The sequence below is a fragment of the Kogia breviceps genome, chromosome 10 (assembly GCF_026419965.1).
Source record: "Kogia breviceps isolate mKogBre1 chromosome 10, mKogBre1 haplotype 1, whole genome shotgun sequence".
In the NCBI taxonomy this organism is placed as follows: Eukaryota; Metazoa; Chordata; class Mammalia; order Artiodactyla; family Physeteridae; genus Kogia; species Kogia breviceps.
In genome coordinates, this window is record NC_081319.1 from 40,610,206 (window position 1) to 40,623,746 (window position 13,541).

A 13,541-nucleotide genomic window follows, 5' to 3' on the forward strand; every position below is an offset into this window, starting at 1 on the left:
TATGAAATGACTTTTCTTACTGTTTCAATGCAGCTGTTCTCGACTTTGAGCTTCCCTGGGGTAGTGCGACTTCTTAATTGGTTTCCGGGCGTTTTGGATGGTATATTGTTAAGTTGTCTCTGGTGGAACAAAATCTTAGCCTTCCTATCTGTCACTTTGCTGATATCACTTCCTGTGTATTATTCCCTTTTATGGTCAAATAACATTCCATTGTATGAATATACTACTTTTTGTTTAGCCAATGGAAAGTTGATGGACATTTATTTATAATAATAATGCCATTCTGTTTATTTATGTACAAGTTATTGTGTGGACTTATGTTTCCAATTTTCTTATGTTTATACCTAGACAGTGAATTGCTGAGTCATACTGGCAACTCTATGTTAAACATTTTGAGATACTGCCAACCTGTTTCCCATAGTGGCTGTACCATTTTACAGTCCCATCAGCATTGTATGAAGATACCAATTTTGCTACATCCTCATCAACACTTTTTATTTCCTGGTTTTTAATATTAGCCTTCCTAGTGAGTGTCAGACAGTATCTCTGTGATTTTGATTTGCATTTCTCTAATTGTTAATGAATTCCAAGTATCTTTGCATGTGCTTTTTGGACATTTGTATATCTTCTTTGGAGAAATGTCTGTTCAGGTCCTTTGCCTATTTTTTGTTGGATTATTTGTCTTTTTATTGTTAGTTGCAAGAGCTGTATATATATTCTGAGTTTGGACTACATTTTACTTGTAAAATTAAGGTTTTTTAAACTAATTCTGTGTAACTTATTGTCATCTCCAGGAATAGTGTGAATTCACATCTCTAACTTTTAGTTATTTCTGCTACTGGGAAAATTTTCAAAGACAGTCAGTGTCACAATCTTTATAAAAGTCAACTGTAGAAAGGATAGATATCCTTTTTTCTTTACCTCCTAAAGCTGTACAACCTTTGAGATAGATTTTGTATTCTATGTGAAAGACAGCTCTTACTAGAGAGTCTCAGTATATTTTATTTATACAGAGCGAGTTCTGAAAGGCCCACTGGCCTTTTCACTTTCTCCTTGGCCATCTTGGGATATCAGGTTAAGGAACAGGGCCTGATTTCTTTCACGATAGTTAAGGTGAGCAGTTGGATACTTAAAAAGGGGCATGGGCATGTGGGCTTCATGACTTTAGTCAGTGAAGGTGGGGCTATTTCATGTTGAAATTGGCAATGAGAAGCCAATTTTACTTGGCTGATTTCACTTAGTTTTTCTATTTTGCTATTATGTGAGCTTCAAGGGGCTTACCTCATCATTTCCCTTTTGGTACTAGAAACAAGTTTTCTAAGCTAAATTTAGACTTACCAAAGGAATCATAAGTACTGAAATGGAGATGTGAGTCAACTATGATTAAATCAACAAGAATCATGTGATTATATAAATTTACACCTATCTTTGATAAGGAAACTTTAAAGCAAAATATCTACATTATGTGATCATATTGTTTACACTCTTGTTGGGAGGACTATATTAACAGATAGGAAGTCATTAAAGAATAATAAAAATAGTATTACTGTTAAACCTTTGATGTAGCACTATAAAGTGCTATAGGACACCAGAGAAAGTAGATCTGGAGGAAAAAGAGTAGTTGGTAAAACTTTCATCATAGAGATGAAGCGTGACTTACACCTTGAACGATGTGTAGTAATTGCAGAGCTTCACAGAAAAAGTGAAGAGAGGTTCTGTATGGGAAATGAGGCAGTAAAGAATATAGTGATATTGATTTGGATGGATCTGGAGACAAATAGGCAAGTGGATGGGAGGGGAGAGTATTTTAAATACTAAAGTAGACAGTTGGTTTTGTCAGGAGCGATGGATAATAGGCCTAGAATCTAGTAAGTCCGAATACACGGCTGAAAACTTCCCCTTAGTATGGCAGATAACATTCAATTAGGAGGAAAGATTTTTGGGAGGAGCTTACTAGCAAACCAAAAACTCTAGGTAAAAGTTAAGTCTAAGTAATAGTTTATTAATTTGTTTTGTCAGATTGACTAAAGTTTTTTCTTTTTCCTTTTCAGAAGAGTGGTTGAGACCTGTGATGAGAAAAGACAAGCAGGTGTTAGTGCATTGGGGGTTTTACCCAGACAGGTAATGTTGATATGTCCTTACATCTCGTATAAAGAGTTTTGTCAGTGCAAGCCAGAGTTATTTATATATAGTTTCGCTTTCTGAATAGCGACAATTTTGTTGATTTGTTTCAGTCATTGAACTCACTTCTTTTGAGTATTCTCTTACTGACTTTCTTATTTATTAAGTTATGGAATTCAGTGAAGTCACAGGCTTTATCTTAAACTGATATGTTTGCTGTGTTTGCCAAAACAGTCCTTCAGTATGGTATTAGACTGCTAATTTAGATTTGTTTCCTTTAAGAAATGAATTTTTTTTCTGGGTATTTTATGACTGGTTAGTTTTATTTTATTTATTTTTAAATACTTATGCCATTCTATTACGGATGAAATTATTTTATGTCTGAAATGAAGTATATATCATAACTCATACCGTGTTTCAGTATCTAAATGTGCATAAAGAATATTATAAACAAGAACAAATGTCAGTAAAAATGGTGGTTCTTGTTTAATTAAAATTATGCCTGCATAGTGGGCATTTAGGAATAAGGATAACCTTTCATGTACTTCATCTTCTTAAACCTACAGTAGAGCTGTTTAAGTGTTCATTTCACTATTTTCAAGTGAAGAGACTCTCCATTGTGGGTTTTTCATGTCAGACCAGTCTTCTTTCATCTGTATCCTCATCCACTTCTAGCCTTATCATATTATTGGAAGCAAATCCCAAACATATCATTTCAATATTTCAATAATAAGTATTTCAGTATGTATTTCTGAAAGATAAGGACTCATTAAAAAAAAAGCACAATACCACTGTCAAACCTAAAAAATTTAACAGAATTCCTTAATGTCAAATATCAAGTCATTGTTGTCATATGATATATTTGATTGATAAGATTGATATTTGTTGGAATTAGATTTAAACACATCTTGTGATTAGTTGATATGTTTCTTAAGTATTTTTCAGTTTATAGGTTCTCCCTGTGGGGAAGCCCACCCCTCCTTACAGTGTATTACTTAAGAAACCAGGTAGTTTGTCCTGCCGAGTTTACCACAGTGTGGAATTTTTTATGGCATCACTGTGGTGTATTTGAACATGTTTCTCCATTCTTTGGAGTTGATCAGAATCTATTTCAGGTTAGAGAAAGAACAAGACTTGCATAGGTGTGTGTTCTTCATCAGGAGACATATAATGTCTGGTTTTGTGTTGTTTTGAAGTTAATCTATTTGAGTGACTTTCTTTTACTTATAAATATATTTTTTGAGGAAGAAATACATCTTTAGATATCTTCAAATTTTTAAGAATATATTCACAGTTTTCATGCAAGTTGACTTAATTAGAACCAAATCAAGTCAGCTTGCTTATCAACCTTTTTTGAACCATAATTGACCACTTTACATGAACACATCTTTACATGAACTAACATTTTTTTAAAATTAGTAGTATTTAAGTAAATGCTTTCTAGAGAACATTTCTTATTTCAAGGCTTTAGGTATTCATGGCACTATTAAAACAAACTTTTCATTATCATAGGAACTATTACAGGAACTCATCTTGCCTTTGAAACTCTTTGGTGGAAACTCAAATTTATGACAAATAAAGTATAGAATTGAAATGAATTTTATAGTAACACATTATAAGACATGTTAGCTTGTTTGCTAGCCTTTTGTTTATGTATCAAATAAACTATAATGGCTGGCTCATGTCCTGCCTTGTTAGTTCATTTTCTTAACTATAGTTTGTGCCCTTACTTCTTATTGTAACATTTTCTTGTCAAGACTTAAAGAATATAAGGTTATTAATTTTTTTACTCACCATTGCAGTCTTTACCTGGAATAGTTAATTAATTAGCAAAGGAACTTTTTTTCACCAGCTCATGTTTAAATGTTCCTAGAAAACTTACCAGAGTGCTGTTAATAGGTCTGTTGAGCTGTACTTGTTCCAAATGCTTTTCAGCTGACTTCTGAGAAGTGGCTAAAGGAAGCCAATGCTTGTTACTATACTTACATTTCATTTAGATATTACTTAGCTTTATAATAATTTATTGGCCAGTATAGGAGCACTGATAAAGTTTTAATTTGGTAGGTAATTTTATGCTTATTTCAAAATTGTGGAGTAGGAGGAGTGATTTATATCAGTGAGTTGGATTTCACTGATAAGAACCATTGAGCAAAGACGTGAAGATAGGAGGGAGTGAGCTAGATGGATATCTGGGTAATGAGGAGCATTTGTAAAGGGCATGATTTGGCCACCGTCTGATATTCAAAGCATACCACTAAAGCCCATGTGGGTCGAATATAACATCAGTGAGGGGAGAGTACTAGGAGATGAGGTCATAGGACCAGATCATGAAGCCTTGGCAAACCACTGTATGGATTTTGACTTTAACTCTGAGTTCTGTGGGAGCTGGAAGGTTTTGAACAGTGAATGATGTGGACTGACTTAGTTTTTTAAAGGATTGCTCTGGTTGCTATGTGAAAAATGGACTCTCAGGGGCTTTGGGTCAACATGGAAGGGTGAGAAGTTATATACATCCTATACATATTTTGAAGGTGGAAGTGGTAGAAGTTGTTGATAGTTTGATTATAGGATGTAATTGAGAGTGAAGTCAAGGATATCTTTTTTTTCTTTTTTTTTTTTTTTTTTTTTTTTTTTGCGGTACGTGGGCCTCTCACTGTTGTGGCCTCTCCTGTTGCGGAGCACAGGCTCCGGACGCGCAGGCTCAGTGGCCATGGCTCACGGGCCCAGCCGCTCCACGGCATGTGGGATCTTCCTGGACCAGGCCACGAACCCGTGTCCCCTGCATTGGCAGGCAGACTCTCAACCACTGCGCCACCAGGGAAGCCCATGTCAAGGATATCATGCAAGGATTTTGTCCAGAACAGCTGGAAAAGTGGAATTGGCATTTTCTGAGAGGAGGATGATTGGTTAGATCACATTGTTGGAGTTGAGAAGGCATTATATTTTGAATTTTGAGTGTATCAGTTTTGGGTTTGAAAGCTTTATTAGACATGTAATGAGAGATGTGGAATTGGCAGTTGAATTTATGAGTGTAGAATTCAGAGAATAGGGCATGTATGAGATTTCAGGTCATCTTGAAGGCATAGAACTGCATGAAATGATCATCAAGAGAATGAATAGGTAAGAGGATCGTTCCAAAAACTGAAACTTGGGGCCTTCCAGTGTTCAAGAGATTTGGGAGGAGAGGAGAAACTGGCAGTGGAGACTGAAGAGAGAGGCTTGTGACTAGAAGGAATGCCAGATGATAGTACTGTCTCAGAGGACAAATAAGGGAAATGCTTTGAGGAGTGATCAACATGTTGAAATTCTGTGGACTGAGGCTTTTAAACTTCGGGTTTTACGATGTGAAGGTTACTGCAGACCTCTGCAGAAGAGATTTCTTGTCAGTGTTAGAGACGAAAGTATGTGATAATTTGCTATTACTGGATCCTAATAGTATTTCTAAAATGTATTTTTACCTCTTGATCGAAGTCTTTTTAGTGAATGAATTTGGGTTCTAATTTGTTTTTCCTTTTTTCATTTTCTTTACAGCTATGATACTTGGGTCCATAGTAATGATGTTGATGTGGAAATTGAAGATCCACCAATTCCAGAAAAGCCATGGAAGGTGAAAGATCCTTTTTAAAACAAAATTTATTCTTTAAAAAAAATTTTTATTCTTACATAACTTAATAGCCCTTCTTAGCTGTTCTCAACAGCAGTGTTTTAAAGAGATACAGAATGATGATTCTTCCTTTCTTGTCATCCTACTAAGAGATACCTATGGTCATGAAGACCTCATTATCCAGGTCTTAGATCAGATATCTGCAGTGATGTTTGAGGAGACCCCAAATGAAAGTTAGATTGTGGTTTGAGATAGTTGAGAGTGTTAGGAGTGGAGTTGAACATCGTTGATTATGTCATTTAGGAAGGCTGGAAGCATTGCCTGTGTGGCTTTTATTATGATACAGACTTCTCTTACTAATCATTTCTATTATAATGGTTTCAGCTTTTAATGTGGAAATAATTTTGAAAGTGCAGGAATAATACAAAACAAAGTACTGTTTTATACTCTTATTCCAGATTCCCGTTGTTAATTATTATTTTAAAAAATATTTATATATTCATTTTTATTTGGTTGTGCCAGGTCTTAGTTGTGGCTCTTGGGCTCCTTAGTTGCAGCACTTGAGGTCCTTAGTTGCAGCAGGTGGGCTCCTCAGTTGTGGCCTGTGGGCTCCTTAGTTGCAGCACGTGAGCTCCTTAGTTGTGGAATGCAAACTCTTAGTTAGCGGCATGCGTGTGGGATCTAGTTCCCTGACCAGGCATTGAAACTGGGCCCCCAGCATTGGGAGCACAGAGTCTTAACCACTGCACCACCAGGGAAGTCCCCCCTGTTGTTAATTACTGAAATAATTTATTACCTGATACAGGGCCCATATTCCATTTTCACCAGTCGTCCCGCTGATATAATACGCTTTATACCTAGTTTTTCCCCTGATCCAGGATCCAGTTCAGGATCACACACTGCATTTAGTTGTCACATCTCTCTAGTCTACTTTAATCTGGAACTTTCAGCCATTCTTTTTTCTTCTATGACATTGGCATTTTTGAAATATATAGGTCAGTTGTTGTTGTTTTAGAATGTCCCTGATTTTTAGTTCGTGTATTTCCTTCTTATTATATTCAGGCTATGTATTTTTGGCTGCAGTACTCCATAACTAATATTGTGTCCTTCTCAGTGCATCATATTGGCAGCCTCATATTATCCATTTTTCCCATTATGGCTCATAGTTTGATCATTTGTGAAGGTACTATCTGCCTGGTTTTCCCACTGTAACATTACCATTTTTCTCATTGACATTTAAAATATTTTATAGGGAAATACTTCGGGACTACATAAATATATTTTTCTTCATTGAATTTGTGTCTGAAGGTTTGCTCATCCATTAATAATTTCTGTGACTGAATTAAGTTATTACTGGTGCTTTTCTAATTCTGTCCATTCCATCTGTGCTTGCAGTTGCCATTTTGCAGCAGGGACAGACTTTCCCTTCTCCCTTTATGTGTGTCTGTGGTCTATGCATTCACAAAGCAGTGGCATTACTACCATTCTTCATTTTGATGAATTATCTAAATTTGGCCAGAGGGAACACCTTTAAGCCACCTCCTGTGCCCTTTTGGTATTATTTGATGCATTTTTGCGTACCTCCAACTTTCTGGGACAAAAAGATATTCCAAACTCCTTTTATTTTTTTAAATTTATTTATTTAATTTTTGTTTATTTTTGGCTGCGTTAGGTCTTCGTTGCTGCGCACGGGCTTTCTGTAGTTGTGAGTGGTGGCTACTCTTTGTTGCAGTGTGTGGGCTTCTTCTCGGGCTCCAGGTGCACGGGCTTCAGCAGTTGTGGCTCGCAGGCTCTGGAGCGCAGGCTCAGTAGTTGTGGTGCACAGGCTTAGTTGTTCCATGGCATGTGGGATCTTCCCGGACCACGGCTTGAACCCGTGTCCCCTGCATTGGCAGGCAGATTCTTAACCACTGCGCCACCAGGGAAGCTCCCCAAACTCCTTTGTAAGTTTCCCATCCCAGTCCCGGAATCAGTATTTTTACAGGGAGCTCTGCTCCTTTCCATGGGTGATTTTACATGATTTTTATTGACTTTTATATCATGTAAGGAGCATTTAAATTGGATCAAAATGTTAGACTTTAGACTTGGTTCAACCTATTTCTAATTGTGTGACTTTCAGAAAGACAGCCTTTGAGGTTTAGATTACATATGAGGAAAATGGGATTAACCAAAATTAGTCTTTTTTAAAAAAAAAAACAAAACACTTTTTATTTGGAAATAACTTCAAAGTTACAGAGAAGTTGCAAGAAAAAGAATAGTACATGGCATACCTGTATACCCTTATCCATATTTGCCTGTTAACATTTTACTCCCATTTTGATTTATCATTTATAGTCTATATCTGGTTATAAATATGTTTTTCCTGAATCATTTGAGATAAAGATACATATATAATGGGCCTTTACTCCAGTAAGTGTGTGTTTACTAGGAATAAGAAATTCTCATACATAAGCACAGTAATCAAGTTCATTAAATTTAACATTGACACAATATTTTAGTCTACTGTCCATATTCCAGTGTTGCCGCTTGACCCAGTAATTTTTTTTAAATTAATTTTTATTGGAGTATTGTTGATTTACAATGTTGTGTTAGTTTCTGCTGTACAGCAAAGTGAATCAGTTACATATAGACATACATCTACTCTTTTTAGACTCTGTTCCCATATAGGTCATTACAGAGTATTGAGTAAAGTTCCCTGTGCTATCCAGTAGGTTCTTATTAGTTTTCTGTTTTATATATAGTAGTGTATATATGTCAATCCGAATCTCCCAATTTATGCCCCCCCCCCCGCTTTCCCCTTGGTAACCATAAGTTTTTCTATATCTGTGACTCTATTTCTGTTTTCTGAAAAGGTTCATTTGTACCATTTTCTTAGATTCCACATATAAGTAATATCGTATGATATGTTTGTCTTTCTCTGACTTCACTCAGTATGGCAATCTCTAGATCCATCCATGTTGCTGTGAATGGCATTATTTCATTCTTTTTTATGGCTGAGTAGTATTCCATTGTATGTATGTACCACATCTTCTTTATCCATTTCTCCATCAGTGGACATTTCATTGCTTCCATGTCCTGGCTGTTGTGAGTAGTGCTGCAATGAACATTGGGGTACATACATCTTTTCGAATTATGGTTTTCTCTGGATATATGCCCAGGAGTGGGATTATTAGATCATATGGTAGTTCTATTTTTAGATTTTTAAGGAACCTCCATACTGTTCTCCATAGTAGCTGTAACAATTTACATTCCTATCCACCGTGTAGGAGGGTTCCCTTTTCTCCACATCCTCTCCAGCATTTATTGTTTGTAGATTTTTTGATGATGGCCTTTCTGAGTCCTGTGAGGTGATACCTCATTATAGTTTTGATTTGCATTTCTCTGATAATTAATGATGTTGAACATCTTTTCATGTGCTTTTTGTCCATCTGAATGTCTTCTTTGGAGAAATGTCTATTTAGATCTTCTGCCCATTTTGGGGCTTTTTTTTTTTTTTGACATAGAGCTACGTGAGCTGTTTGTATATTTTGAAGATTAATCCCTTGTTGGTCACTTTGCTTGCAGATTATTTTCTCCCATTCTGTGGGTTGTCTTTTTGTTTTGCTTATGGTTTCCTTTACTATGCAAAAGCTTTTAAGTTTAATTTGGTCCCATTTGTTTAATTTTGTTTTTGTTTTCATTACTCAAGGAGGTGTATCCAAAAAGATCTTGCTGCAATTTATATTGGAGAGTTTTTCTGCCTGTGTTTTCCTCTAAGAGTTTTATAGTACCCAGTCTTACATTTAAGTCTTTAATCCATTTTGATTAAAATGTTTTTTATAACATTTTGGGGGGAATTCCTTGGCAGTCCAGTGGTTAGGACTTGGCGCTTTCAATGCTGGGGCCAGGTTCAATCCCTGATTGGGGAACTAAGATCCCACGTGCTGCACAGCCAAAACAAAACAAAAAAACCCATTTTTTTTCCTATTACATAATTCTGTCTAATACCAGCTGTTGAATTCCTCTGTCATGTCACTTTAGTTTCCTTTCATCTGTAACATTACCACAGTGTTTCCTTGCCTTTTACGATGTTTTTGAATTTCAAAAGAATACTTCTCATTTGGAATTTCTGATCTTTCCTTGTGGTTGATTCAATCTCTGCAGTCTGCTTAGAATGCTGCATGAGTGATGTGTCCTTCTCAGGGCATCATATTGGCAGGCATGCTGTGTCCATCTGCTCCTCACAGGTGATCTTTTTATAAAAAAAAAAAAAAAAATTATTTATTTATTTGATTGTGCCAGGCCTTAGTTGCAGCACGTGGGATCTTCGTTGTATCGTGTGGGATCTTTAGTTGTGGCATGTGAACTCTTAGTTGCGGCATGTGGGATTTAGTTCCCTGACCAGGGATAGAACCCAGGCCCTGTACATTGGGAGCATGGAGTCTTCTTTTTTTTTTTTTTTTTGTGGTACGTAGGCCTCTCACTGTTGTGGCCTCTCCCGTTGCGGAGCACAGGCTCTGGACGCACAGGCTCAGTGGCCATGGCTCACGGGCCCAGCTGCTCCATGGCATGTGGGATCTTCCCGGACCGGGGCACAAACCAGTGTCCCCTGCATCCGCAGGCGGATTTTCAACCACTGCGCCACCAGGGAAGCCCCAGGAGCATGGAGTCTTAACCACAGGACCACCAGGGAAGTCCCTCCTCACTAGTGATCTTAATCACCTAGTTAAGGTGTTCTGTGATGGCTCCACTGTATGGTTACTTTTCCCCTCCATTTGCAACTTACAAACAATTTGTGAAAGATTCTTTAGACCATGGAGATATACTCCTTCTCATCAAAATCCTCCGTCACCCAGGTTTAGCATCCACTTAGAATTCTTGCCTGAACCAGTCTTTTCTTTGATGATTACACAGCAATACTTTTCCACTCCAGCCCTTCCCTCCACATTTACCAGTTGGCTTTCAGAGTTCTCCTGTAAACAAGAGCCCTTCCTTTTCCCTCTTTTACTTATTTATCTGTCTGTTGTCAGTGTGAGTTCATGGAATTGTAATTTTTCAGTGGTCAGTAATTCATTACTTCAGTATTTTGTGCTGAAGTTGTTTCATATTTGGCCACTGGGAGCCCCTTCAGGCTGGCTTGTCATCCTTGTTGGTTTTTTTTTAAGATATTTTTGATGAGGATCATTTTTAAAGTCTTTATTGAATTTGTTACAGTATTGCTTCTGTTTTATGTTTTGGTTTTTTTGGCCATGAGGCATGTGGGATCTTAGCTCCCCAACCAGGGATCGAACCCGCACCCCCTGCATTAGAAGGCAAAGTTTTAACTGCTTGACCACCAGGGAAGTCATTGGCTTGTCATCCTTGTGACAAGCACTTGTCATTTTTGAGCACCTCCTTTAGGTCGTAGCAGGATGTTCCAGGTTCGTAATACCTTCCATTCCTCATGCCTAGAATCAGCTGTTTCTCTGAGGCGCTCTCATTTCTTTCAGTAAGAAAAGGTATTAGAGACCAAGATCTAGGTACAGATATGCTCAGTGCTACTGAAGTATCTTTGCTTCTAGGTCCTTTCTATTCAGAGCTATTATGTATCTGTAAACTGAAATGCAGACAATAGTTGAGTACACATATACGTGCATATACACATAATATATATATTAGAAATAATGAGGCCATAATGATACCTCCAGTTCTAATCTGTCCCCACAGTGTTCCTTTTTGCCCTCCGCTACTCCATATTTATATGTCTCTTCTTCCAAGAGTAAGAATCTTGGCTCCCAGCATCAACACATTTACCCGGTTCATGAGTATGTTCAAATTAGTTTCAGAATTGCTTTGCCCCTGCCACTACCATAAACAAAAATACTAAAAGAGTTCAAGATATGTTTGTGGTTCTCCTGCTCCCCTAGCCCTGCCCAAGACTGAGGGTGTATTATATATTGGCAAATAGTGTGTTCATGAGTTACCTGGATGAACCTTTTTCCCCCTCCCCTTCAGTGTGGTTGTTACTTATTTGAAGTATTGTTAGGTTTATTTCTTTCAGTTTGTTTTCAGTTTTGGTGTTTCCTCTCCCTCTTCCCATCCAAGCTGATTTAATTTTATATATATATATTTTTAAGATTTATTTATTATTTATTTAACTTATTTATTTTTGCCTGTGTCAGGTCTTAGTTGCCACACGCAGGGTCATAATTGCGGTGCGTAGGCTCTTCGTTATGGTGTGTGGGTTTTCTCTTCTCTAGTTGTGGCACACAAGCTTCAGGGCACGTGGGCCCTGTAGTTGTGGCGTGTGGGTTCCAGAGTGCATAGACTCTGCAATTTGCGGCATGCAGGCTCTAGTTGAGGCGCATGAGCTAGTAGTTGTGGCACACGGGGCTTAGTTGCCCCGCGACATGTGGGATCTTAGTTTCCTGACCAGTGATCAAACCCGCATTACCTGCATTGTAAGTCAGATTCTTTACCACTGGACCACCAGGGATCCTCCCTAGTTTTATATTTTGAATAGGTAGAATTCTAATGTGCTTTCAAAAAGTGTATGCTTCCAAAAAATGTATACTTCTCAAGAGTTCGTTCTATTCCCATTTCCCCATTCTTTGTAGAATAAACTTACTGTTTTCTGGCTTATCCTTCCTGTGTTTCTTTTTGCCAAAATATGTAGGTGTTTGCATATTTTTTTATTTCCCTCTTTTTTTTTTAAAACATCTTTATTGGAGTATTATTTCACTCATTTATACTTTGCCTTTTCTGCTTAATCTTTCCTGGAAACTCTTGGTGGTCATACCTTCACAGTGCTCCATTGTACTTGGAAACGTGAATAGTTGCCATTATTTTAGAATTACAGACAAAGCTGCAATAAATAACCTTGTGCCGTATGTATTGTCTTATTTCTTTAAGGTGTGTACGGTCAAGGTAAATTTCTAGAATTAGAGTTGCTGTGTTGAGGAGTAAATGAAAATACATAGTTTTGTTAGATTCGTGCCTCTACCGTGGGAGTCTGCACCATTTTGAATTCTTGTAAACAGTGAAGTGAAGCCAGAGTGCCTCTTCCCTCATAGCCTCACCAAGAGAGTGTATGTTGTCAAGTGTTTGCATTTTTGCAAATCGTGATATGTGAGAAATGGTATCCATGTTAATTTTAATTTGGTATCTCTTTTTGTGAGTGAAGTTGAACATCTTTTTATATTTTCAAGCGTCTTTTTAAATGTTTTTTTTTTTAATTTTTTTCTCATTTTTCGGTAAGTTTTTTCTGTTGTCTCCTAGAGTAATAAAAGTTCTTTAAATGTTTAGAGTATATTGCAAATATTTAGTTGTATATTTTACTTTAGTTATGGTGGGATTTTTTTGTAGTTTTGAATTGAAGTATAGTTGATTTACAGTGTTGTGCCAATCTCTACTGTACAGCAAAGGGACCCAGTTATACACATAGAGACATTCTTTTCTTTTTTAAAAAATTTATTTATTTATTTTTGGCTCTTTTGGGTCTCCATTGCTGCATGCGGGCTTTCTCTCGTTGAGGCAATTAGGGGCTACTCTTCGTTGCGGTGTGCGGGCTTCTCAGTGAGGTGGCTTCTCTTGTTGCAGAGCACGGGCTCTAGGCGCACAGGCTCAGTAGTTGTGGCGCACAGGCTTAGTTGCTCCGCGGCATGTGGGATCTTCCCAGACCAGGGCTCGAACCCATGTCCCCTGCATTGGCAGGCGGGTTCTTAACCGCTGTGCCACCAGGGAAGTCCGGGAAATGTTAACTTTTAAGATCCGGCCTTTCTTTGTTAGAAATAAACTTTTTTGCTTGATGTGTGGACTACAGAAAAATTTTTAGCCGTTCTTTTTGTGTCTCCATGTA

General features: G+C 37.4%; 1 protein-coding gene across 3 annotated transcripts in view; it reads left to right on the forward strand.

Annotated features, from left to right (window-relative positions):
• SMARCC1 (SWI/SNF related, matrix associated, actin dependent regulator of chromatin subfamily c member 1) overlaps positions 1 to 13,541 on the forward strand; it is a 182,131-nt gene that overhangs the window by 50,470 nt on the left and 118,120 nt on the right. For all 3 annotated transcript variants that reach the window (XM_059076999.2, XM_059077001.2, XM_067044362.1), the window contains 2 exons: positions 2,052 to 2,121; positions 5,653 to 5,728. In XM_059076999.2, coding sequence (XP_058932982.1) covers positions 2,052 to 2,121; positions 5,653 to 5,728 — 146 coding nt within the window. The remainder of the gene's footprint in view (positions 1 to 2,051; positions 2,122 to 5,652; positions 5,729 to 13,541) is intronic.